This window comes from Delphinus delphis, chromosome 10, assembly GCF_949987515.2.
Source record: "Delphinus delphis chromosome 10, mDelDel1.2, whole genome shotgun sequence".
Classification (NCBI taxonomy): Eukaryota; Metazoa; Chordata; class Mammalia; order Artiodactyla; family Delphinidae; genus Delphinus; species Delphinus delphis.
In genome coordinates, this window is record NC_082692.2 from 39758309 (window position 1) to 39783741 (window position 25433).

The 25433-nt window shown below is 52.5% G+C and overlaps 1 protein-coding gene across 3 annotated transcripts in view; it reads left to right on the forward strand.

Annotated features, from left to right (window-relative positions):
• The window catches only part of ILRUN (inflammation and lipid regulator with UBA-like and NBR1-like domains), a 119510-nt gene extending 111301 nt beyond the window's left edge, over positions 1 to 8209 (forward strand). For 2 of the 3 annotated variants that reach the window (XM_060021984.1, XM_060021986.1), the window contains exon 5: positions 4692 to 8209. In XM_060021984.1, coding sequence (XP_059877967.1) covers positions 4692 to 4727 — 36 coding nt within the window. In that variant the 3' untranslated portion in view covers positions 4728 to 8209. Of the gene's footprint in view, positions 1 to 471; positions 705 to 4691 lie in introns of those variants that run through there. The other variant, XM_060021985.1, reaches the window with a different exon arrangement.
• Positions 8210 to 25433: the final 17224 nt, after the last annotated feature.

Here is a 25433-nt window from a genome sequence, read left to right on the forward strand (position 1 = left end):
ACACTGGCCAGCCTGATTGTGGTGAGTGAGGTGTGCTTAAAGAGGATGGGGTGAATTTTGGAGGAAGACCTTTGAAAGCCAAGCAAAGAAGAGTTCACCTTTAATGTGAGAGGAATCAGAGTACTAACAATGCTTTTGAGCAGGGGGGTGGCAAGATGAAACCAAATATGGCTGAAGGAAAGACAGTTTATTCTCCCTCAATCAGCCAGCCATTGGCTGGGGTGGAGGTGGGGGGAGGTGATACTGTGAATTAATTGTAAGAGAGGTTGGGGAGACAGTGGCATGTAAGGAAAGTGTACAGGAGCTTGAATGGAAATTCTGAGAGGAAGTGGGACCAGCAGCCTCACCCTGTGCCTCAGGACTCCCATAGTACAGCACCAATGGCCACATGGCTGGGAACTTGGATAAGTGTTCTCTCCTTTTAGGTGTTCTCCCCAGTGAGACTCTTACCACTTCTTTCTTCCTTTCTAGGAATCTCCTCTACCCTAAGAGATGGCCATGAGAGAGCCTGCATCTCACCTGGATTCTAGCACACTTGCTATTACATGAGATCTTGGGGACTAGAATTTCAAATAGCAAATAGCCTTTTCTGAAGTTTTTAATGAAAGGGAAGTCAAACTCAACCAACATCCTTCATCTCCTTGTAGGACTTTAAATAATATCTTTTCATTCACAATTATGTTTGAGTTTTATTCTTCCTGGTGATTTTCTTGATTTGTCAGGGGGTGGGTGAAGGCTCTGGGAGTTCCCTTTGGCCATGGGGAGCTTGGGGGGATGGGAGGATGAATGACAGAGGAAGAATGGAAGGAGGATGGAGGATGTCTGGAGGGAGGATGGAAAGGTGGATGATGGAGGAAGAACAGAGGATGGATGCATGGCAAAGGATTGGATGGGTGGTTAGAGGGAGGATGGATGGGTAGATGCGAAGGTCCCCAGCAGGACTGTAAGAGTTTAATTCAGGGCTTTGTGTGGTACCATCTGATGCATCCATCCCTTGATCTGTTTTCCTTATTAGTGGCACACCTGTTATAGGAGAGATATCAAGGATGCCACCAGGTTAATGAAAATGTTTGGCATTTGCTTTTCCTGTGGGTAAAATTTGAAGAGTTGTTAGGCTCCAGAAGACAGTGAACACTATCTGTATTGCCAAACCCTACTTTTGGGCTTGGGTTGGAGACATTAGGCACCAGAACCTGTTACACGGGGTCTTGGAACTCCAGTGGAACCTGAAATGTGGATGGGCATCTCGTTTCAAATATACCTTCATCCCACTCTTAAGAAAGGCACTTCCTGCTTGGCCTCCTGCCATCGGATGCCCTGGACAAGCTGTTCTTGGAATCTCCGCCAGGCTTTTTCTCTATAACTGCTGTTGCATTGCCTGTGTTCTATGATCCACTTGTGACACCTGTAATCCTGCATGTGGGGAGTCTAGATGATAAAGTAATTCTGAGATAGAATTGGCTCCCTCTCTCTTCCTTGAAGTGATAGTAATTTATTTTGGGGGGGAAGGAAAATAGAGCTTGTCCCTCAAGCCATGTTTCTGCGCCAGTTAAACATCAACAACTCCAATATGCCATTCTCTGGATGAAAGGGAATTAGATAGCATTTTTCTTTCCAAAAGGCACAGCACCTCTGTCAATAAATAGAGGATCAACATTAATTCTTAATCTAAGCTAGTTAAATACTACACTGAATGGTCTAAGGGCCAGGGCATTCAGGGGGAAATCTGAAAATGCCCATGTCTGTATTGCTCTCTCTGCCAATTGCATGGGATCCATTTATCTGTAAAATGGGAATGCACGACAGCTCCTTGGCAAAGTCATGAACTCCCTTCTCCAAGCATTCCAGACAAGTCACAAGGCTAGTGCTTGCTTTATAAAGGCCTATGTGAAGAGTGTGGAGCTGTGGTCTGGAAAGCAGGTAAATTTAGGGTAAAGGGGGAAAAAGTTCATAGAAAACAAATGCTGTTTGTTTTTCTACTTTCTTTTCTCTGTGCGTGTTTTCCTGCACAAAGACTTTTGAGCGTCTTACTGGTTCTAAATCGTATGGGAATCTGAGCCTTTGTTGCTCTCCTTGGATTGTTGGGATGAATGAATGTTGGTTGGGAAGTACTGAGGGCAGCTTGTGGTTTTTTTTTGTTTGTTTGTTTTTTGTTTGCGGTACGCGTGCCTCTCACTGTTGTGGCCTCTCCCGTTGCGGAGCACAGACTCCGGACGCGCAGGCTCAGCGGCCATGGCTCACGGGCCCAACCGCTCCGCGGCATGTGGGATCATCCCGGACCGGGGCACGAACCCGCGTCCCCTGCATCGGCAGGTGGACTCTCAGCCACTGCGCCACCAGGGAAGCCCAGCAGCTTGTTTTAAGCTTCTTTAATTTCCATCTCTGGGGCCTGTGACCCTCCAACCAGGCCCCACAAAATGGAGTCTGAGAGCCTTTAGCTGGTCCGGCCCACACTTGTTTGAGTGGGTGGGTCTGTGACTACTGACATGGTTACAGTCTCAGCTCGCCTGCTGGAGACATGGTTGACTCGGGGCTGGCAAACGTGACATTTTAACCACCACTGCTTTGCTTACCAGCTCTGTGCTCTTGATCAGGTTACCTCACCTCTCTGAGCTTGGAGAGCATACTTGTCTCAGTTTATCTTTGTGAGAATTAAAGAGAACATGTTCAAGTGCTCCAGCAGCACCTGGCGGCACGTAGTTGATGCTTTTTCAGTGTTGGCCTGCCTGTCTCCCACATTCACCTCTTCAGCGATGCCACCAAGCAGCTTGAGGCCTATTTCTGGTCTCTTGAGGCTTTTTATGGAGGGAGAAAAAAAAGACAAAAGCAATTTCAGTGCTTTCCACTGAAAAAAACTGGGAACTTTAATCTCATGCTCCCTATTTTTGGCAGCTTTGACCTCTGGTCTAAATAAGCATGACCAAAGGGCATTTTTTTCTTAGAACGCTGTTTTTCAACCTCCTGAGCTAGGTACTTTATGTCAACTCCTAGAACCTTAAATCTGGAAGTTTTAGGGAGGAATCTGAGATCCTATGAGGGGAAGGGACTTTATTCATGGTCATTTGGTGTGCTAGTGCAAAGCGGGGATCAGAACCCAGATCTCCTTCTCCCACTTCTGCGTGACCCGCAGCCCATTGCAGTGAAAACTGTGAAGGTTGTGCATCTCTAGCTGACCACTCCCAGGGAGCCCAGCCTCTTCTGGGACCTGGGAGGCTGTGACCAGATGGATGGCATGACGCAGACACTTGTGTCCCCAGGCCTAAGCGGCTGTTTAAAAACTTGGTTTGGAAGGGCCAATATTCTTGTGACTTCGAAGGGTCTGGCACTCCAGGTAGTAGTCTGAGAAATACTTGTTCTCTTTCAATTATTAATTCAACAGTATTTGCCGGGTGCTTGCTCAGGGACAGGTGCCATGCTAAGTGCTAGAGAGATGGCAGCAAACAAAGTCATACTGGAAAGGGATTCTAATCATTGGCAACCCTGCAACCCTGCACTTACATTTCTTTTCAAAGACAAGTGTCATTTTTAAAAGATAATCAAATTCTGACTGTCCACATCTTACCAAGCTAATGGAAAATGTCATCTCAGTCATTCTTGTGCCTCCTCACCCCAGTTGTGCCTAGATTCAGGATTCTTACTTAACGTAGTTGTCAAGCATCGGGAAACCCCTCTGGTCATTTGTCATGATTATGGCTGTGCCACCTGCTCTCCGTACCCATTTGGTCCCCTTGGTCCAAGGGCCCTCTGCTTCTGGGCCAGTTTGGGGTGTAGGACCTTTAGTGAGGCTGGTTACCAGTTACCTTTGCCCTCCCAGGTCTTGGCATTGACTGGGTCTTTTCAAGGAGCACACTCCACAGAGGTGTGAAGGTGGAGGGAGGCACAAGACATCCTCCAGCAAGTTTGTGTGGCCACTTTTGGTGTTGGCACATCTTGGTGTCTCATTCTTAACATAAGGGAAAAGTGAGACTATGATGCCTTCTCCACCAGCCAAGCAGCATAGAAAACACCTTTGGGAATTTGGAGTAAACCTTATCATCATGTGGCAAGGGAGAGGCAATGTGAAGAGAGCAAAGATCAGACTTGGGTTTGAATCTTGGCTCTGCCTTTTACTACCCATGTGGCTTTGAACAAGTCTCCTAATGTCTGCAGTCAGATAGGCATCAGTCAAATGAGTGTAATAATACACCTAAAGACAGTGTATGCAGACCCCCTGCTGCCATGTCTGCACTAGGTGCCCGGTGGACGGTTGCTTTTTCTGCTCCAGTGTGTGTGTTGTTGATATAAGTGCCACCAGCCAGCAGTAGCCTGCACCTGAGGTTAAGGGTGCAGAAAGTGGTGTCCAAGGATCTTTAGCAGAGAGGTTAAGATGTTGTCAAGAAGGAGGGCAGGCTTTGTGACCTGGGTGGAGGAAAGTTGGCACCAGTTGATCTAGAATTTGAAAGATGAAGAATCTCTCCACCAGCCTCCCCTCTCTTGGATGGTGTGTTTGTAGGAGAACACTTAGCAAAAACTTGAAATGTGCTGATATGTGGCCTCCTGAAGATTTGCATGGCAAGGACAACCCTCAAGCCTTGTTTGTGCCTTGGAGCTTCCTTCTGGCTCACTGGGAACCGTAGATTCTTTTACTTGGTTTGGTTGTCACATTGTACCTGCTGTGTCTGCCATCACTGACTGTGTTCACTCTCTTCCAGGGGCTCCACGGGCCTTACCCCTTCGGCCAGTCTTAAACGGGTGTCAGCAAGAAGAAAAATTAACAAAAGACAGAAGGCTTGACTCTGGGGGGGAGGGCAAGGGGTTCCTCTGGATTGCAGACCACATCGCACGGACCCCTGGCTCTGACCCCCATCCTGGAAGAAGAGGAAGAATCAGAAAGACTAGTTTTGAGTAAACTCAGTGTGCGTGTGTGAATGCCGAGTCGCAGGAGTGGTGTTGAGGCTACCAAGAAGAAATCCATGCAGCCAGTTTGGGTTTTGTTTATTAGGTGTCAGTCTAACAAGTCATTAGGTTGCTCGGGAAGGAAAAAAATGTTTAAAATGGGGGAAAAAAGCCATCTTTTTAAACAAAAATTATTTTGCCTACAGACAGGTTGTAGTTTTGAGCACATGTTAATTTTTTCCCCTTTCCCCACTTTTTTTTTTTTTTTTAGATAAGGGATAACATGCTGTTTATAGAATGCTTGCTCTGGAAGCAGTTCAGGTTCAAAACTGGCATGGCCTGCTTGGGGACTCTGCGGGTCAGTGCTATAGGAGGACACCTGCCGTGCCACCTGACTCCATGAGTCTCCAACCCCATTTGCTTTTAATGGTATCAGCCCATGAGTTATCACGCTTTTCCTCTTCTTTTCTCTTTAATCTTCTGTTGATTTACACCTTTGACATTTGTATTGGTCAGCCCTGTGGCTTGTTACCGTCAGAACCTCTCTGAAGACCAAACTTCCCTGTGTGGCCAGCAGAGGAAGCCTTGAGGACAGATCTCGGGTGACGTGGGAGTTTGTGAGGCTGAGAGGTGTCCTCCTGCACACACTTGTAACAATTCGAATTGCTTTCCTTCCATGTTTCTCTTGGCGGAGAGAAATGCCATCACGCTTACTGCTCTCTTGGATTCTTGGTGCACGGCGGCTCCACATTCACTCTGGGAACGCTGCCTCTGTGCTGCGTATATGTGTGTGCTGCGTGCACACACACACACGGGTGTTGGTGCAGCTCACCAGCGAGTGTGCAGCAGGCGAATGTGAAGGTGTCCCCTGCTTCTCTGTTGTCACACAACTCCCTTCCCTGTGTTTCTCTCCAGTTGTCCTTTGTGGCATTTTTGCAGCCTGTTAGTGGAGGCTGAGCTGTTAAGGTATGAAAATGTAGCCCCAGATGGGGAATTTGCCATGGGGAAGGGCCACGCTTACTGACTGCGTGATCTTGGAGACCACATTTTGCTGGGAATGAAAGGACCCCCGCCCTGAGCAGGATGCTTAGTTATTGGGAGGTGGCGGGCAAGGGACAGCCCAGCCGGAGCACAGGTTGATTGGCTGGCTGCTCACTGGGACAGGTAGCCCCACTGGCATCCTGTGGATTCCGAGCAGGTTGAGATGTGGATATCTCCATGGGAAGCTTAAACCAGGCCAGAACAGCTGTCTGCCAAAGATACAAGAATATGCAAAGTCCCTCTTCTCTTCTCACCCCCTCCTTCCCTCGAGTCTTGGTTCGTTTGATAGCCGGGGATATGGATCTAGGGTGCGGTTGCTGGGTCACCTGCCTGTTACCACACCCCCACCCACCCCGGGGTTGTGAGACAGCAGGGAGTCCAGGTCGATGATTGGCTGCAAGGGGTCATATAGCCTGGGTGTGGGTGAGGGTCTGCCTGCCTGTCTGTCTCTGTTTGGGTGTCTGAGTTCCGAAAACATGTGTTGTTTGTTCCTCCTCATCCTCTTCTGAGACTGTTGTGTTTTCCAAGCTTGATTGTGAGAGAAAAGCTTGTATGAAATTCCCCCTTTGCCTCCCCACCTCCCCCCAAATAAAAGGGGGAATAAACATTGGTCCACTGGAGAAGCCCCAGGGGAGGGTGGAGACTGCCTGCTGAAAGGGCAGTGCAGCTGGGTCTGGGGCTGGACTAGAGCTCACACTGGAGCACCTACTTTCTATGCACACAAAGAGCACCCCATTCCCAGCAGAGCAGAGGTGCCCAGGCCACCACAGGTCCAAGCCAGGGGCTCACAATGGCTTTTTGTTTGAGGGCCCTATTGGGCCCAGACTGCCGCCACTGTTGGTGCCAACCTCCTGGGACGCCGCCACCCTGGAGCCCACACATGCCCAGCCGTTCTGCTCACTTGATAGCCCTCAAAGCATCACATCTCCATCTGCCCCTGCAGGATCATGGGAGGTTTTACGTCCCCTGGTTTCCAGGCTTCCTCATCTGCCCCACACTAGGTGCCCCTTCCCCTTTTCTCAGGAGGGGGTGCCTGCCGTTATTCAGCAGTGGCTTCATAGATCACCGTCAGTGGGTCTGGCCCTGCCAGAGGGATCCTGCGCCTCCTCTTGCTTTTAGGCAGTCTCACCTGGCAAGGTAGTTGTCCCAAGCACGTTGGCTTCCCTCCCAAGAACAAACCATTTCTGTACACAGCTTTGGAGAGGTGAGCTCCTTGCAGAGGCCAGAGCGAGTGCAAGCCATGGAGTAGGGGCGGAAGGAGTCCATGGTTCCCCCAAGACCTGGCGGCTGTTAGTACCATTCATCCTGCCTCTTCTTGCTGGTTTGGGTTCTGAGCAAGTCCTTAGAGCCCCTCTTTTCCACTGCCTGGTGGGGCGGCAAAGGCTACCCTCTCAGCCCCAGTAGTCTCAGTCCCTCTTGGACTCTTTACCAACTGACAGGCTGCCTCTGGGCAGGACCACCAGTATCTGGCACCTGCGAGGTGAGGCAGGCACCATCCTTAAGGACCTGAGCCCAGTGGGGGAGGCAGAGGGGCTCAGGCTTGGGAGGAACCTGTCTGTGTGCACGGAGTGAGGTGTGTGTGGATGTGTGTGCACGCGTGCATGCTTTTTTTCTTTTTTTCCCATGGGGACAGTTGAATTTGGGGCATTTTCTACAAGAAACAGCCTTCTCTTCCCCCAGCAAGGACTGGCTGTTACCTAAAGTCCATCAAAGGCATTTCCAGCCAGGAGAGAACCTCACCAAGACAGCTGGAGTGGCCCGAGGGTGGCCAAGGTGGGAAGTGGGCATAAGAATAAGCACCTCCCCAAATTCAATGTGAGCCCCAGCGGGAGAGGGTGGTGGGGTTGCCAGGGCCCAGAACTGCAAGCTGATTCCCCACCCCACCCTGCCTCGCCTTTTCTTTGTTTCCTCGTGTGAATGCTGGAGCAGCAGTAGCTGCCTTCTCCACCTGGACAGTGGTGTGCGGCAAGCAAGCTGGGTGGGTGTTTGTGGTGGGGCCTTATGGTGCCTGGGAGGAGATGAAGATGAGGAGGTTTTTCCTTACTGTGTAAATGAATATTTGTATGATTAAATTAACACACACCAAAAAAAACCCTGTTTTCATGTGTGTCAGTGAGTTTATTGCTCCCTGAAGCCCCTCTGTACCTGCTTGGCCCCCCAGTGGCTCTGTGATATGCGCTTTTTGGTCTCTGTGTCTCTCCTTCTTGCATATGGGAAAACTGAGACCCTGCGGTTCATTATATGTTTGTGAAATCAGTCCTGGGATTATCATTAAATCTGCTGCCGTTCCTGGTTTCCGGTGACCAGAAAAGTGAAACTCTTTCCAGTGGCCTCCCCAGGCTACCTACCATGCGTCTGTTGAGCACTACTCTATCCCCAGCACATAAGATGTTCCGGCCAACTTAGTATCAGCCAGCAGGCATTGTGTGGGCACTTACGGTGTGTCAGGCACAGCGCACAGGTGTGAATGCAGGAATTGCACAGGAAGAATACAGAGCACCATGGGCATCTTCCTACTGGGGAAACAGACAAGGCCGAGTTGGGGAGTCCTCAGAGCCAGCTGGGACTAGATTTAGAAGAGGAAATGCATCTTTCTTTAGTGGTTCTGGTGGATTACGGATTAGGTACCTTTTTGCAGATTGGTCTGGGAGCCCGAGAGCCAGATAGGGACCACACTCCAGGCAGTTGACAAGCTAACTTGGATCCTACCCGCACGTACTTATGTGAGACAGGCCTATCACCTTGGCCTCCGGAGATGGGGAGGTGGGTTACACGGTGGTCCATAGCATGAAAGAAACTTAATTGACAAATACATCAGCAAATTGTGGGTTCACTGTATTCATCCCTTCATGTCTGTAGGAACTCAGAACTCAACTGTGTCCTCAGTCACATCATCACCCTTTTCTGTGTTGAAGGGAAAGTGAGATCACAGCGGGAAGGGAGTTGCTTGTCTTACAGGCTTGGACCCATGGCATCGGTTCCCAGATGCTGGTATTGTTTTCACGTAATTGCAGACTCCCAAATTGGGTCTTCACCCTGACCGGCAGAGCTGTGTGTTCTAAATGATGGTGGCCCTGGCACTGAACCAGGGGGTCTAAGGTGCGGGAATTGCGGGGAGGGGATTTCCCGGCCATCTCTCTGCAGGCAGCTCAGTGAGGGAACCTGTGGCCACAGATTGCACAAGACAGATGGAAGCACCGCAGAAGAACTGGTCTCTGCCTCAAGGCCCCAGGGTCTCTATATAGCCTGACACAGAGCCCAGCGCAAGGGAGCCTGGGAGACTGGCCCAGAGACCCCTGGGGTGGGCACCCTCGCCTCTGCCCCCAGTGCTGTGACAGTGCACTTGCATCCTGCGTCCTTCCAGATGCCCACGGCTATTTGTTTTCTGCAGAAGAAGGGCCCCCACCCTGTCACCTGGGTCTTCTGGCAGCTCAGACCCACTCCCAGGCCTTCCCCAGGGCCCCCACTGTTGGACAGTTATTTGCTTGGCAGAATGTGTTTGTCTTTGGGACTGTAACCTGTGAAGAAGTCACCAGGCCCTGGGAGAAAGGAGCAGATTTGATGGTAGCTCCTGGCCTGAGCCATTCCCACGGGGGTTAGGTGACAGGGAGGGGGCTCTCAGCTGAGCTTTTGTCTGGGGGTGGGGGTGGGGAGACAGTTGCAGTGGTCTGGGCCCAGCCCTCCAGGCAGAGCAAACAGGTCCTCTCGGCCACCTGTCTGCCCCAGCTCAGGTTGTACTGGGTGCCTCCCACCCTGTTCTTGGGAAGGCCTCTCCCTCACCTGCTTGCTGTGACCTGGCCACTTTCCCAGACACCACCTGGTGTCCAGCCCTGTCTGGAGGCCAAGAGAACAGGCACCAAGGGCACTCATGGCAGCCCTTTATTTCAAAAATGGGAATGGAGCAGGTGAGGCTGCTTGAGACATGAGAGGGTGTGTGAGTTTGGGAGTCAGGGTGTCCAGAGAATGGATTCTGACAGGCTAGCATGACTGCCTGATGGGTCTCAGATGCCTCCTCTATGAAATGGAGATGCACTGGTTTAGAAACCAGGACTTGGGTGGAACTCACAGATTTTTTTTTTAAAGTATCCTTTTTAGCCCTTTGTTCTAAGATGCTGTCTGTGATCTGGGGCAGTGCTTCTCAAACTTGAATGTGTTAAAATGCAAATTCTGATTTAGTAGATCCTGGGAAACAGGGCAAGATTCTGCATTTCTAACAGACTCCCAAGTGAGTGGCTGGCTGCTGGTCCTCAGACCACACTTTGCCTGAGGATAGTAGGGGGTGGTCTGAAGGGGTTCACTGCCCCCCCAGCCACCCGGTCTATGAGACTGAGCCATATCTAGCCAGGGCTGTGTCGGCCAGGCCCACTAGAATTTGAGGGAGCTGAAGTCATTTAGAACAGTGATGTTCCAACTGGGCTATGGTTCCCCAGCATTTCCCAGGGTTTACCCAAGGCTGTGATTTCTGGCTTAAATGTTATTTCTAGTGTGCTGCTTTTCCATCACAAACAACATGTTTGAGTGTCCACTATACTTATGATAATATTGGCTGACCAACTCCTATTAAACTGTTTATGTGAATGACTTTATTTAATCCTCACAACCATCCAAAGTTGAGAGCAGGCTGGCCTGGTGTTCAGTCTGTGAACAAGTAACTCTGAAGTGCCAGGACTCCCATGGAAATGGAAGTGCAGGCCGGGAATATGTAGTAAGCAACCTTGACTTAGTCCAGGGGTGTATGGGGGGCTTCTCTGAGCAAGCTGAGACCTGAGGGTTGGAGAGATGGCTGGTGGATACACAGTCTGCAATTCAGTGGGGAGGTTGGGGCAGGAGACACGGTGTGGGAGTCATCAGAGATCAGATGGAATTTAAAGCCTCAGAACTAGATGAGATCATCAAAGGAGGGACAGCGGTCTTGACCCCATGTGTCACACGCTCCCTCAAATTCTGCTGGTTGCCCCAGCTCCGTCTGCGATGATCTGTGACCAAGAAGACCCCCGCCTCAGACTCAGCGTTCTCATGGCTGCAGTGCACCTCTCTCCTGTCCAATCCCCGTCCTGTCCCTGTACCCTTGTGTCCCAGCTCTCTCTCTGCAGGGCACTCGTGCAGGTGGTTATAGAGTAGACGAGGGACTAGATGCACCCAGGGATGGCCCCCACCTAGGAACCAGGTGGCGGGGGCCTGGAGGAGTGAGGCTGGAGCCCTGGTAGCTTGTAGCTTAGTTCCTGTGGTCCTGTCCTCCCAAAGACAGTCCAGGCCCCTGGAGCCAAGTTCTAGGAGTTCCTCCTGCTGGGCTGTGGGAAAGGGAGAAGTCTGAGGGAAGAGGTGGGGCTGTATCTGGTCGGGGGCCCAAGGAGCAGGGTCCTGTGGCTCCATGCTTACCTGCACCTATCCCCCAGCCCTGGTCAGCAACCAAGACACCCCAGATCCCTGACAGGCTGGGCTGTCATTGCTTGAGGCCTCTGAGCAACCAAGGCCCCCACACATAGAGGGCAGTGGGACAGCAAGGGCCAAGGGGGGACTGTGAGGGATGTCTTCTCAGGGTATGGCTGCCCTGAGCTGCGTTGTAGGTGGGAAAGGGGAAGTGTGGAGGGCAGGAGTAGTCCCTTAGGGGTGCTGGGAGTGTGGCCACCTCAGAGCTGGTGCAGGTGGGCCCATGGCCAGCAGAGGGCACCATGTGGCCCGGGCCTTGTCTGGAAAGGATGGACACTGCCCTGGCTGGCTCCCCTGCCAGTATGTTTTCCAAATCCCCACGGCTCCAGGGCGAGTGTTGCCTCTGCTCTCCGCTCCAGGTAGGCGAGCTTGGGTTTGAATCTAGGCCCTGCTGTTTGCTGTGTGACTGTTCAATTTATGTCAACCCTCAGAACCTCAGTGTCCCAATCTGTAAATGAGGACAGTTCTTTTTTCCGGAGATGGTCATGAGAATTAAAACCCTTCATGAAAGTTTAGCATCGTATACCCGTCACAGGTAAGTGTCCAGTATGTGGTGACCATTGTTATATTTTTGTGACCCTCCAGATGTGGGAAGTCTGCGCTCCCGAGGAGAGGGAACTGGGGCACTGGGCGTTTGTGAGGCAGAGTCCAGGAAATCCATAGCCTGCTCAGGAGTCTCTCCCTGGACCACAGCCCTTATTTCCAGCAAATCCTTGCCCTGCGGGTATTTCTTGGTCTGGGGTGGGAGTTGGGGTGCAGGAAAGGACCATTCTGGAAGAGAGTCTAGTTTCCTCTAAGAAGAGGCTCTAGGGGGAGGAGGCTGTCCTCAGTGACTGCGTGCAGTAGGCTCTCAATACACATTTGTTGAGTGAAGAAATGAACAAAAGTGTAGGAGAGACTGCCTCGTACTGGACTGGCCTGATTTCTGGAGGCAGACACCGCCCAGCCCAGACCCCAGACAGTGCGGGGGCTCCTGGAGAGGGGTCGGTGAGTCACAGGTGTGCTGGAGGTTGAGAATGACAGCCCAGAAACCTATTCCTGGGAACTGGTTTGGCCGCGGTGGTTTACCACTTCCGAAGGGCAGAGCACTGGGGCTGACACATTTGCTTCCAGGTGCCTGCAGGGACCCGTATCAGTACCGGAGCCAGGGACGCAGGCCAGGCCCCAGGTAGGCACCAAGGTGGCATTTGCATCCCATCCTCACGGCATTTACTGGCGTCAACGGCACCCGGATCCTCTGAGCATCTCCAGCTCTTGCCTTCATGCTATTGTCTTCACTTATCTCTCTCTTCCCCCACATCCTGGCTTCCTGGTAGTTGAGCACACTTTAACCAGGAGCCAAGAGGGTGTAGGCTTGGGGCTGGGGGTCCCACAGAGAGCTGGTGGGTTTGGGGCAGTTGTTACCAAGATGGGTCAGAAAGGCTATCTGTGTGTGTGTTGAGCCCCTGCCAAGCCCCCCTATGTGGGTCATCCAGGGCTAATGAAAACACACGTCCCTGTGCAGGAGATAGGACCTAGGAGACAGGAAACGTGGGCACCGGTGGGAAACGGTAGGCAGAGCATCCTGTGAGTGGGGCCCATGCAGGAGGGTCTGAGAAAGCCGGGCCTCCCTCCAGCGCCTTGGGTTGGGGACAGTGACCATTCAGTGAATTCCTAAACATGAGACCAGAAAGGGCCTTAGATCCCAGCCAGAAAGGGCACTGCCTTCCCCAGAGTCCCACAGCCAGTGTGAGCCGCACCCGGCCCAGGCTCTCTCCAGGACACCGGAGCCAGCAGGGAGAGCCAAGGTCCCCCAGAGAAGAGAAAGAATCAGTGGTTGGGAAACAAGAACCAACTCCAGCTGGCTCTGATCCCCAAGCCAGGCAGCCAGGCTTGCAGGGGTACAGTGGGGTCCAATCATAGTGGTGGTGTTTGGGCCCCAGGGGAGGCAGCTTGGCCCTGGGGACTCGTTTGCATGGAGTGAAGTGGAATTTGCATCTTTGAGAAGTTACAGCTGTGGGAAGGGAATGGGCAGTGGGAGCTGTTAGGCAGGGCTTCCATCTCCTGCCTCCCTCTGGATGGGGTGGGTGTGGGGCATCAGGCCCTGTGCCAGCCAGCCCCCACCTTACCTGGTGTGAGGAGCACAGCTGAGTCCCAGTGCCCTTGGCTCAGCATTCAGGCTCTGTCCTGTGTAGAACACACGGCTTCAGAGAAATAGAGGTGTCTCCATAGCTGCATATGCATGCACACACAGCATGTGATCCAACATACATGTGCAGTACTGTGCACCACTTACACGCAGGAACATGTTCACAAAACACACGTGCATCCACGTACTACACAGGTGCCCACTCATGACCCTAGTTCATACACAGACGCACCAGCACACCCTGGGAGTCGTAATCTCACACCAGCATGTGCCCACACAAAAGTTCACACCCATTTCCCACGTTCATACTCAATAATAGTATTTTTTTTACTAGTTATCCCTGTAAGTCAGGCATATTTGAAATTCTAGTCCATCCTCACAACAACTTTCTGAAGTAAGTACTATTTTTTCTTTGTTATTAATGTATACTTTACACACAGTAAGGAACACAAAACTTAACGGGTTTGCTTGATGAACTCTTTTTTTAAAATAAATGTATTTATTTATGTATTTTTTTGTTTATTTATTTTTGGCTGCATTGGGTCTTCGTTGCTGCACGCGGGCTTTCTTTAGTTGCGTCGAGTGGGGGCTGCTCTTTGTTGCGGTGTGCGGGCTTCTCATTGCAGTGGCTTCTCGTTGCGGAGCATGGGCTCTAGGCACTCGGGCTTCAGTAGTTGTGGCACGCAGGCTCAGTAGTTGTGGCTCACAAGCCCTAGAGCGTAGGCTCAGTAGTTGTGGCGCACGGGCTTAGTTGCTCCGCGGCATGTGGGATCTTCCTGGACCAGGGCTCGAACCCGTGTCCCCTGCGTTGGCAGGCGGGTTCTTAACCACTGCACCACCAGGGAAGCCCGATGAACTCTTTCTTAAACACATGATGCATAACCATCATCCAGGTCAAGATCTAGAACATGTCCACTGCCCCAGCAGGCCTTGTCCATCAACAGCCCACACAAGAGGAGCCAGTGCCCTGTTAAGGCAAGCGCCATTGTTATTCCCATTTAAGAGATGAGAAAACTGAGGCTCAGACCCATGGTCACATACTAAGCAGTGGCCAAGCTGCAGGCTCTCTGACTCTAGACTACCACACCACTTAGATAGCCGTTCTTATCCACGTGCACACCCTCCACTAATAGAGGGCCATGATCACAAAAGGGGTGGAAGGGCCTGTCTTGTTTTTTCCATGTGGAAAGCAGCAGAGACAATTTAAGCTTTGTTTTCGATCTGCCCTTAAAAGGGCATGACTTGGCTCACGAAGGATCGAAGGATCGGTGAGCTCAAGGGCTGCAGCTCCTGCCCTGGGGCACGGTGTATCCATGGGGCAGGGGACGCATTTGAGGACACTTCTGCACTAGAAGAAGCCATTCAAGGCATTTTCTTCATGCCCTCCATCAGCAGAAGCACTCTCGGCAAAGCTTGACATTCATTTTGTTAATAGATACATAGTGAGCACTTACCTACCTTGTGCCCGGCCCTGTCCTAGGTGCTGAGGATGCAGCAGTGAAACAGACACAAAATATCCCCGCATCATGGAGCTGACATACAGTGAAATATATGGTATTTTGGGTAACGAAAAGGGAGAAACACAAGAGGATAGGGCAGAGAAGGGGGAGTGCAACTTTAAGTAGGTCAGGGCAGTCCCCACTGAGAAGGTGATGTTTGAAGATGGATGTAAAGCAGCTGAGGGAGTGATCGTTGTGGTTACCTGGAAGAGCATTCCAGGCAAAGAGAATGGCCAAGCAAAGCAAAAAGACAGCACTCATTGTGTTTAGATGCCAATTGTGGGTTATGTGAATTGCAGACTCTGGCCATCTGCTCCCCTCCCCGACTCCTGCTGTGTGACTTAGGTGGATTCACTCTTCCTCTCTGGGAAGAGAGGAAGATAATGAGCTTTCCTGTCTACCCGAGCACTCTTGTCCTCAAGGACCTGCCCTAACCAGTGGAGGAGCATCTGTGGTCACCCAAGTTATGGTCACGGGGCCTGGCAGAGTTCCACAGCAGTGCCTCTGGCCTGGCCACCCTCACTCCAGGGCTGGCCACAGACTCAGTCCAGGGCCCTGATTCCTCTAGATGCAGTGGCCAGGGGTGGCAGTAGAGGAGTCCCTGGCATGTAGTTCCTGGATATTAGAGCATTTTCAAATATTGGCTCTGTGTATTTTCGGAGAATGGGATGGCGTTACTGGGGATTTGTAGGTGCCTTGGGTGTCATATGTTTATCTGCATATTTACTGTTGAGGGGAACAGTGGATGAGTCTAGGATCCCTTCAGACTCCACCTTCCCTGGACACTCCAGGCCTGGCTTATCTCTGAAGGACCTCTCTCCTGGGGACCCCCTGACCTCCTCCCAGGGTTGGCTTCACATCTAGGCCCTGTTCCCCTTCCCTTCAACCCCTTAGCTTCTTAAAGTCCTCCTTAAGGGAAATGGTTGCCCAAGACCATCTAGACAAAGAAGGAGATATTAACAGGCCCTGTTGAGTCATCTAGGAATTGCAATCAGCTATAAGTAACATAGTCCTGAAAGACAGTGGTTTAAACAAGATAGGGATTTATTTTCCTCTCCTTAGATGTAAAGTCCAAAGGTAAGTACTGGGCTGACTTCCATCCTCAAGGCTTCCTTGTTGTCACAATGTAGCCACCACAGCTCCAGCTATCACATCCCAGTTCCAGGCAGAAAGGAGGAAAGACTGCATCAGTCCCCTTTTAAAGGAACTGTCCTGGAATCCCTACCCAACAACTTAATTTATATCCCACTGGCCAGAACTTGGTTAACTTCCTTCTGTCTCCAGGGAATGCTGGCATGACTTCATCCAAGATAATTGGGATTCCATTAGTAAGAAAGAAGAGAATGGATATTGGGGAGGCAACTAGCACTCTCTTCCCTATATATACGCTGTATTTTTCCATCTCTGTGCCTTAAAAAAACTCACACTGTTCCCTCTACCTGTGAAGCCTTCTACCCTCACCCCCAGTCATCTATTCCCTGGTAAGGAGCACACAGCACATTTTCTGAACGTACTGGGGTTACCGTGACAGAAACCCCCCAGGGTTACTCAAGTGAAAGGGGGAGGGTGGAGTTAATTGTAAGAATGCAGAATACCAGCCTATGGTGTCCGTCGTAGGGGAGGGGCAGGGCCTCCCCACTCCCCTACTCAGCAGAGGTCAGAGCTGGAGACACAGCAGTGGACAAGCCAGGCCAGTCCCTGCCTCCAAGGAGCTGACATTGTGATGGGGAGACAGTCATCATACAGACCAAAACCTAAAGAAGATCGGTTCAGGCTGCCCTAAGTACCGAGAAGATGAATCAGGGAAAGATGGTGGATAGAGATTAACCAGGTGGTCAGGGAGCACCAGGCACACAGCCAGCACTTAATAAGTGTGTGTTGAATGTAGCCCTCAGGAAAGTGGCCCAGATTCCAAAGGCTGTAGACTCCTGAGGGGCAGGGGATGAACACAGCTCCACATGGAATGCCCCAGGGCAGGTGTCAGGTGCTGGAGGTCTCAGCCCAGACGCTGGCCCAAGCCTGGAGAAGAGACCAAAAAAATCACAGGGGAGTGTGTGTCGGAGGTCCTGCATCAGTGCTGAAGCTGTTCAGAAAAGCTGGTGGATCCAGACACCTAGCAAATGCCGAAGGTCCAAGACTGTGGTTCCTGTGGGTCACCCTGAGTGGTCCTCCCTCACAGACCGGGTCCCAGGTGTGTGGTTGAATGGACTCCCGGAGGCCTGATGAAGGAGGCAGGGCCTCCTTTCCCCCAGACCCTCACATGCCAGGCAGACCTCCTGGCAGCCCACTCAGCTTGGAGGGGAGCCAGCCCTACCCCTACTGGCCGTGGGAGAGAAGTGGCTTTCACCACTGGGGGCAGAGACACTGTGCCCTGAGCACTCTTCTCCTTAGAGAAAGTGGCCTCAGCGTGCTGGGGGAGGAAAGAGAACCGGCTGGTTCCTCAAGTCGTCCCTTCCTGCAAGTCCTGCTGTCCCAGACCTTGTCTCTCACCATAACATTTCTGAGGCCCTTAGGAAGATCAAGTGAACTTCTCAGTGAGGAGCTAAGGACTGATTCTGCTTAAGGGGTGATGCTGTTATTGAGTAACAATACCATATATGTATATGATGCCTTTTCTCCCACAGGGGCTCCCTGGAGCCTCCATGAACCCCCTACAGAGAATGTTGTCTGCCCCCACCCGCTGCCACCTAACACATGAGAACACTGAGGCTCAGAGAGGAGATGGACTTGCTCAAACTCCCTAGAGGAAAAGGGGCAATGGCCAAGCGGGGAGGGCCAGAGCTGCCTCCTGCGGTCAAGGGTCTTGGATGCCGGGGTAGGACTTTACCCTGTGGGGTCATTGACTACAAACACTCATGGTAGAAACACCCCCACATCCCTCCCTGGGACTACTGCCCTTGTGCACAAATACTCTCTCAGCTTCTGACAGTATTCACAAATACTGTCTTACCTGTTTCTCCCATCAATTGGCCCAGAAGATGTACTGTATCCCCATTTAACAGTACAGAAAACAGAACGCTAAGGAGGTAGAGGCCCTTGCCCAAAGTTTCAGGGCATCTGGTTCCAGGCCTGCCCTTGGTGCCCAGCGCCCCTGTGGCAGTGCTGAGAGGCAGGTAGACGAGTAGGACATGGGCTTCATGTCACTTATACCTGGCCAGGTGTGATTTGGGTCAGTTCACTGATCTGGGCCTCGGCGTCCCCACCCATGAAATGGGGCTAGTTCCTGCTTCACAAGGTCTTCGTCTGACTGTACTTGGCTCATGCCCACCTGAGGCCCCTGCCCTTTTGGGGCCAGGTAACAGCTGGGGGGCAGCTTTTCACTGTGCCCTGGTGCCCCCTTCCCCGCCCTGGGCCTGTGCCAGCTAGGCCCGCCCGTGCCACATCTTCCAGATGGTACCATAAATCCATACCCAAACCTGGGCTGCCCAGGAACAAACAGCCCTTCCCGGCCCTTCCCAGGAAACCCCACCCCACTGGAGCCCTCACCAGCAGGATGCCTCGTGCCTGGGGCCAGGGGTGAGGGGCAGCCACTCAGGGCCAGGGCTGTGGTCTGCCCTTTCTGAAAAGGTGGAGGGAAAGCCAACCTGGGAGACTGAGGCCAGGGCAGGGAGCTGTGAGAACAGGCCTCAGGACCCCTGAGACCGCCCCCTCCCCTTTCTCTTCCTAACCCTCCTTCTTCTCTCCTCTCCTCTCTGTTCTCTGCTCTTCCTCCCCCTTCTCAAGAGAGACCCACTTCCAATCCGCTCTGTGACCTTGGGCAAGTCACTGAATCTCTCTGAGCTAGTTTCTCCATCTGTGAAGTGGCCCCTTTCCTGGGCTGGCTGTAGAGGCTGAAGAATGCTTCGGGAGGCCTCAGGTGAAGGGCAGCCTGCTGGCCTCTCATCTGCTACCCCCTACTGTTGGGGGGCGGAGGAGGGGTGATCCTTCCCTGGGTGAGCAGGGACTGGAAGTTTGGAGAGCTAAGGTCCCAGGCCAGGTAAGCAGGGTCCATGTCCCTCCTCCTGGCCCCCCAGGAACTCCTCCCTTCAGCTCGAGAGCGCCCACCCTTCTCAGAGGGCCTTGCTGGACAGAGCTCGGGCCTCATTTTTCCTGTCTGTGCAATGGGATGGGCAGGGTTGGTGTGGGGGGAGGGAGGTGGGCTGGGTAAAGTGCCTGGCCCTATGGGGCTCAGCCCCAGTATCTCGAATGGATCAAATACCTGTACCGGGAGACCTGTGCCTCAAGCCTGATGCACCTCTCCCAACACCTTGGTCACCAAGGCTCAGGCTTTCTTCTCTGAAACTTTGATCTCCTCCCTGCTCAGCTTCCATCTGGCACAGAGAGTCTGTCTTGTACAGTGAAATTCTTAATTACAGATTGCCTGTGTGCTATTGTTTTCTTTTGTTTCATGTGTGTTGGGAGGGATAGAGCACAGTAGTTCTCTGGCCAAGCTGCCAGGGTTCAGTCCTCATTCTGCTTGCTGGCTGTGTTACTGGGAGGTAATGTGACCTCTCCTCTGCCTCAGTTTCCTTATCTGTAAAATGGGGTTGATAGTCGTAGTGCCCACCTTATAGGGTCAATATACAACGCTAATGTTAAAATGTGTAAAGTGCTGGGAACCGTGAGGGTCTGTGCCTGGGCTCATCATTACTCTTCTTGTCCACCTGGTCCCAGAGGGTTCGCCTTGATGCACGCCACCAGCCCCTGCATCTAGAAAGGCTGAACCACAGAAAGATGGCCCCAGGTGGTGCGCGGCCACCAGGCAGGCGAGTGAAGACACCTGTCCTGGAACCTCCTTCCGCAGGTCTGGTGGCTGGAGGACAAGCCAGTGGTGGTCTTTTCTGGGCCAGGTGACTGCCCGCCCTAGGAGGAGAGACAGGGGCATGGAGATCTGGGTTCCTGATTCTGCCTGCTCACCTCCCCTCTGTGGGGTCTTGGCTGCCCACTTGCCTCCTCTGGGTCTCAGTTTCTTCATCTGTAAGCAGGAAACGAGAGCTTCCTCTCAAGGGTACGTGGAGATGAAATGAGACAGCATGTGTGAAGAGCCTGCCCGGTCAATGTGAGTGCTGTTGAGGACAGCAATGGAGAGTAAACTCAGCAAGGGGCATGTGGGTCCCTCCCACAGTGAGGGGGGCTTGTGGGCAGGTACTAGGAGGGCCCACAGGGACCTAGTGACTGACTGTCTAATCCAGCCTCTCGGCGTTCAGAAGACCAGGCTGAGGCCCAAAGAGGGAAAGGAACTTGTGGAGTTTGCACAGCAAGTCAGGCAGAACTGGGGCTAGAGCCAGGTCTTGAGCCCCCTGGCCCAGGCCCTTGGCCTGCCCACCTTGAGGGGTACAAAGAGAGGGTCTCCAGCCTCTGCGCCCCTCCAGCCCCCAGACTTCCCACCCACTCCTGCCTCAAATGCTCTAGGATGCCTGGTTAGGCAGACCCTTGCTCTAAACAGCTCTGCTACTGCCCAGCTCTGGGCAGGTCACTTCAGTTTAGAATAGGACCCTGCACAGGATTGTCATGAGGACCCAGTGGGTGATCCACCCCCACATACACATGTACACACAGTACTTCCCACCCCACATGTGTCAGCGAGACTAATCCTTACCTCAGCCTAAGAGGCCCAGGGAGGTGGGGTGACTCACCTGAGGTCACGTAGGTTGTCTGTCCCCCCGCCTGCTCATGTATCGGCTCACGCGAGAGAGCCGAGCACAGGGCCACCTCAGAAAGCTCAGCACATTCCTCCCCTCCTCATGCCTCTCCAAGTCCTAGCTGGTCCCTCAAGGCCCGGCTCCCGGCCGCCTCTGCCATGATGCCCTCCCAGCCCCCTCCTCCTGCCCTGGAGTCCTTCCTGTCTGCCCTGTCCTGTTCACACCGGGCAGCTGGCCTTGGCTCATCAGCCAGACCATAAGCAACCTGAGGGCAGGGCGCTCCGCTGGGCACACAGCTGTGGCTGAACAAGAAGTGGTGAATGAGCATGGGGGTGGGGGGGAGCACGTGAGGGAGGGGTTGAGCCCTGACGGCAGGGTGAAGGTTTATGAGTGATACCCGAGATGCTGGGTGGGTCCGCTTCCTGCAGCTGCTGCCAACTGCGTCCCAGACTGGGCGCGGGGATCCTGGCTTCCCCGGCATGACGCAGGAGCAGCGTCAGATGACCGAAGGGGGCAAGGGTCATCATTTGGGGGTAGGGCAGCTTCTGGGGGCCACCAATCTACTGAGCCCAGTGAAAGGTGCACGTGGCAAGCTGTCCACTACGGTGAAGGGTGGGGCTGGACAGAACGACCTTGCTGGGACCGACTGACTCTGTGACCCCTTGAATATCTCAGCCCATGTACAGGCTAGACGGAGCTGTGATCAGAGTCTGGGCTTGGCTGGCTTCGCATCCTGGCTGTTTCTTACTAGATATGTGTCCCTGGGCAAGTTAATCAACCTCTCTGGGCCTCAGTTTTCTCATCTGCAAGTGGAAGTATGATACCTACCCCATAGGGTTATTATGAGAATTAAATGACATTATGTAGAAAAGGCATTTGTTCACAGTGCCTATACCATAGAAGGGGTTCAACAAATGCAAAAAGTGATATTATTGTATTTATTAGCTATAGGCACAGAGACCATGAGAGACTGAATTGAAGCCCCACAGCAGGCAAAGCCAAGGAGGGACCGAGACCCCTACTTAGTAACTATAGCAAGAGGCAACAAAGCATGGGGCTGTGCATGAGACCCTGAAGCCAGGCTGCCTGGTCATGCAGGTCAACTCTGCCACTCACAAGCTGTGTGACCTTGGGCAACTTCCTTAACCTCTCTGTGCCTCATGTGCCCATCTGTGCCTCGGTTTCTCCATCTGTGAAATAGGGATTATAATAGTGCACCTGCCTCATAGAGTTGCTGGAAGGATTGAGTTAATTTGTGTAAAGTGCATGGAAGAGTTTCTTGTACTGAGGAAACACTCCATAAGCTCAGCAGTTATCGGGCTATGGGACCTTGAGCAAGTCCCTTCCCTCTCTGGGCCTCTGCTTCATCTCTGTAAAATGAATCATGAGACTAGTTCAGCTGGAGGCTCCTTCCTTCCAGCTTTGAGATCCGTAGTTCTGGGGAGTGGAGGCACTCCCCAGAACCCTCGTCCCACACACCGGAGGGCAGGACCTGTCCTCAGCCTCTATTCCTCCCCCTCTCCTTTCTCCTCCTCCAGGACAGCCAAAGGAGCCAAAGAAGAGGGGCAGCCTTGGTGGTGAGGAGGCGGGGAGGCAGTCACAGGGTTGGGACAGTGGGGAGGTGATGCATCCCCCCTCCCACCAACCCTCCATCCTGTTCCCACTGCCCACTGGTGCCCCATGGATGGGCAGCTGGGCCAGGCCTCTGCTCATCTCTGACCAGGGTGGGACCCACAGAGGCAGAGCTGGCTTGCCCCCTCCATGAGGAGGGAGAATCCCCAGAGAAGCCCCCTCCTTGGCTTGGCAGAGCCAGGCAGGCCTTGCCCGAGAATGAAGACAGCAGAGGCCAGGAATCAAGCCCTGACAGCTGTGGGACCTCAGGCAGACCCCTGATTCTCTCTGAGCTTGTCTTGGGGTCTGAGCACAGGAGGGCAATGTCTCCGCTCCTGCTGGACCTGGTGACAGAGAGCTCATAACCCAGGGCGGTAAGAGCTCAGTGTCCCCCTCCCCCAGGGGCCTGATGCAGGTGATCTTATCGTACACCTCACCTGCAGCCCTCCCCACCTGGCTGGGCTTGAGTCACTTTAGGGAATGGTGCCTCTGACCAGAGCCTCAGGGTGAGGTGGGAGCAACTGGAAACCCTACACCAGGAAACAAAGCCTATTCTCCGTCACCCCTCCCGTGACCCTCCTTCTTCCCACACCTGTGGCCATTGTTGTCCAAGGAAATCAGGCTTCACACGGGAACCAGGAGGAGGGAACCTGGCCCTGCATCCTCCACACACCCTCTGCACTCCCCAGGGATATTCCCAGGCCTACCTCAGCCCCGTCTCCCATTTCCCTCCCACTTCCTTGTTGGTACCCCTAGCCCCAACAAATTCCATCCATCTATCCATCCATCCATCCATACCTTTATTCCATGCATAGCTATTTGCCAGGCACTGCACTAGAGTCCAAGGATGCCCAGCAAGTAAGACAAAGCTTCTGTCTCTATGGACTCCCAGCCCAGGGCAGGAGACAGACTAGGAGAGGACTATTTGATAAGATGGGATTTGTACCCTGATCCCAGGGCCCTGACACTGGCAGGATCAGGGAAGGCTTCTCAGAGGACATGATGCCCATGCTGGATTGTGCAGCTTAAGAACAAGGGCATGTGGAGAAGTCTGGAAGCAAGAGCTACCGTCAGCCCCACAAGGGCAGGGCCCGTTTTGTTCATTGTTGTGTCACTAGTGTCTAGAACAGTGTGACATGCAATAGATGCTCAGTAGGTGTTAGAATCAGTGTTTGGGCAGAGCTTCCTAGACCTGAAGCGGCAGCTGTGACTGTGAGCTGAAGTGGCGTGGGCGATGGGGGCAGGACCACGCCGGGCCCCACAGACCCTGTGCACTTGCTCTGAGGGCAGTGGGGAGCCATGGGGGCTGTAAGCAGCCGAGGGACACTCTGCCTCACCCTCCGTTCCCTTCCCCTGACTCTGACTCTCTGAGCCCCTGCACGGCCCAGCTGCAGCTGCCCCTTCCTTCCCTCATCCAAGTCCATATCTGTTGGTTTGTGGAAATAAGCACATATTAAGCATCTACTGCATGCCAGATGTTTTGCTGTGAGCTGGAGGTGAATTGGACAGTATTGCCCACACATTACCCACAATCCAGGACAGGGACTCTTTTTTAAAAAAAATTTTTTTTTAATTGAAGTATGGTTGATTTACAGTGTTGTGTTAGTTTCTGGTGTACAGCAAAGTGATTCAGTTATACATATATATACATTATTTTTCATATTCTTTTCCATTTTGGTTTATCACAGGATATTGAATGTAGTCCCCTGTGCTAGGGGACCTTGTTGTCTATCTATTTTATACATAGTAGTTTGTATCTACTAATCCCAAACTCCTAATTTGTCCCTCCCCCACCCCCTTTCCCCTTTGGTAATGATAAGTTTGTTTTCTGAGTCTGTTTCTGCTTTGTAAATAAATTCATTTGTGCCATATTTTAGATTCCACATATATGTGATATCGTATGGTATTTGTCTTTCTCTTTCTGACTTGCTTCACTTAGTATGATAATCCTTAGGTCCATCCATGTTGCTGAAAATGGCATTATCTCACTCTTTTTTATGGCTGAGTAATATTCCACTGCATATATATGTGTGTGTGTGTGTGTGTGTGTGTGTGTGTGTGTATATATATATACACACACCCCACATTTTCTTTATCCATTCATCTACTGATGGACACTTAGGTTGTTTCCAGTGAACACTGGGGTGCATGTATCTTTTCTCATTAGAGTTTTGTCTGGATATATGCTCAGGAGTGGGATTGCTGGATTATATGGCGACTCTCTTCTTAGGAGGACAGGGCCTCTTAATCTGGGGTTCATGGAGGGGCTGCAGGGGGTCTGTGAGCCCCTGGAATTGTGTGTGTATTCTGAGGTGGGAGACCTACAGCTTTTAGTAGATTCTCAAGAGTGACCAGCTCCCCACACAGGTCAAGGCCCACATGTGTAGGGAAGAAAGTTGCTCTCCCGGCATTGCATCTGGATGCTGTTGAGAGACATCAGGTCCCAGGACCTCCCAATCTTAGCTTAACCTTGACTCTGCCCTGGACCCCAAACCCTCCCAACCCTGTGTCAGGAGCTGGCCATTCCTGGCAGCAGATGAGAGCCCCAAGCACTTCCTGCCTGGTGGTGCAGCTGCCTGGCCGGGGTGTGCCGCCCGCAGCCCTGGCCCCTGGAGCGGCTTTAGCTGTGTCAGCTTAGGATGGTTCTGGGAACCTGTGGCTGCCACTGTATCTGGAAAGTCACCATGGGGGAGGGGCAGGACTCAGGGTCAGGGCACGGGCAGTAGGATCTGAGGATCGGATCCACACAACCAAAGGGCACAGGGGCTCCCTGACTGCAGCAGCTGGCAAAGGGACACCTTTCAACACTAAGTCCCACCCCACCCTCCCCCAACCTCTCCCTGCCAGCCCTCAGAAATGCTTTATATTTTTTTCTTTTCATATCCCTTTTCCCCTTTTAGCATCTTCATTCATTTCATTCACTTATTCATTTCTTTCATTTATTCTTGAGCACCTAGAAGGAGAATAGGAGACTGACTAGGAGCACCAGGCTCGTACGTCACCAAGCTGGGCTGGAGGAAGCACTTGGTGGGGGGTGACGGGGAGAGGAGGCCAGGGGAGGCCAGCAGGGAGCATGGGGCCAGCCAGGGTACTCCCCACGGTGTCCCCAGGCATCCAAGCTGGGGCCCTGCAGGGAGGTGGGGGCTGAGCCCATGACTGTAACCCCCTGAGCTGAGCTACAGAGCATGGCAGGGGTGGGGTGGGGCTCATGTGGGAACCTCATCATCT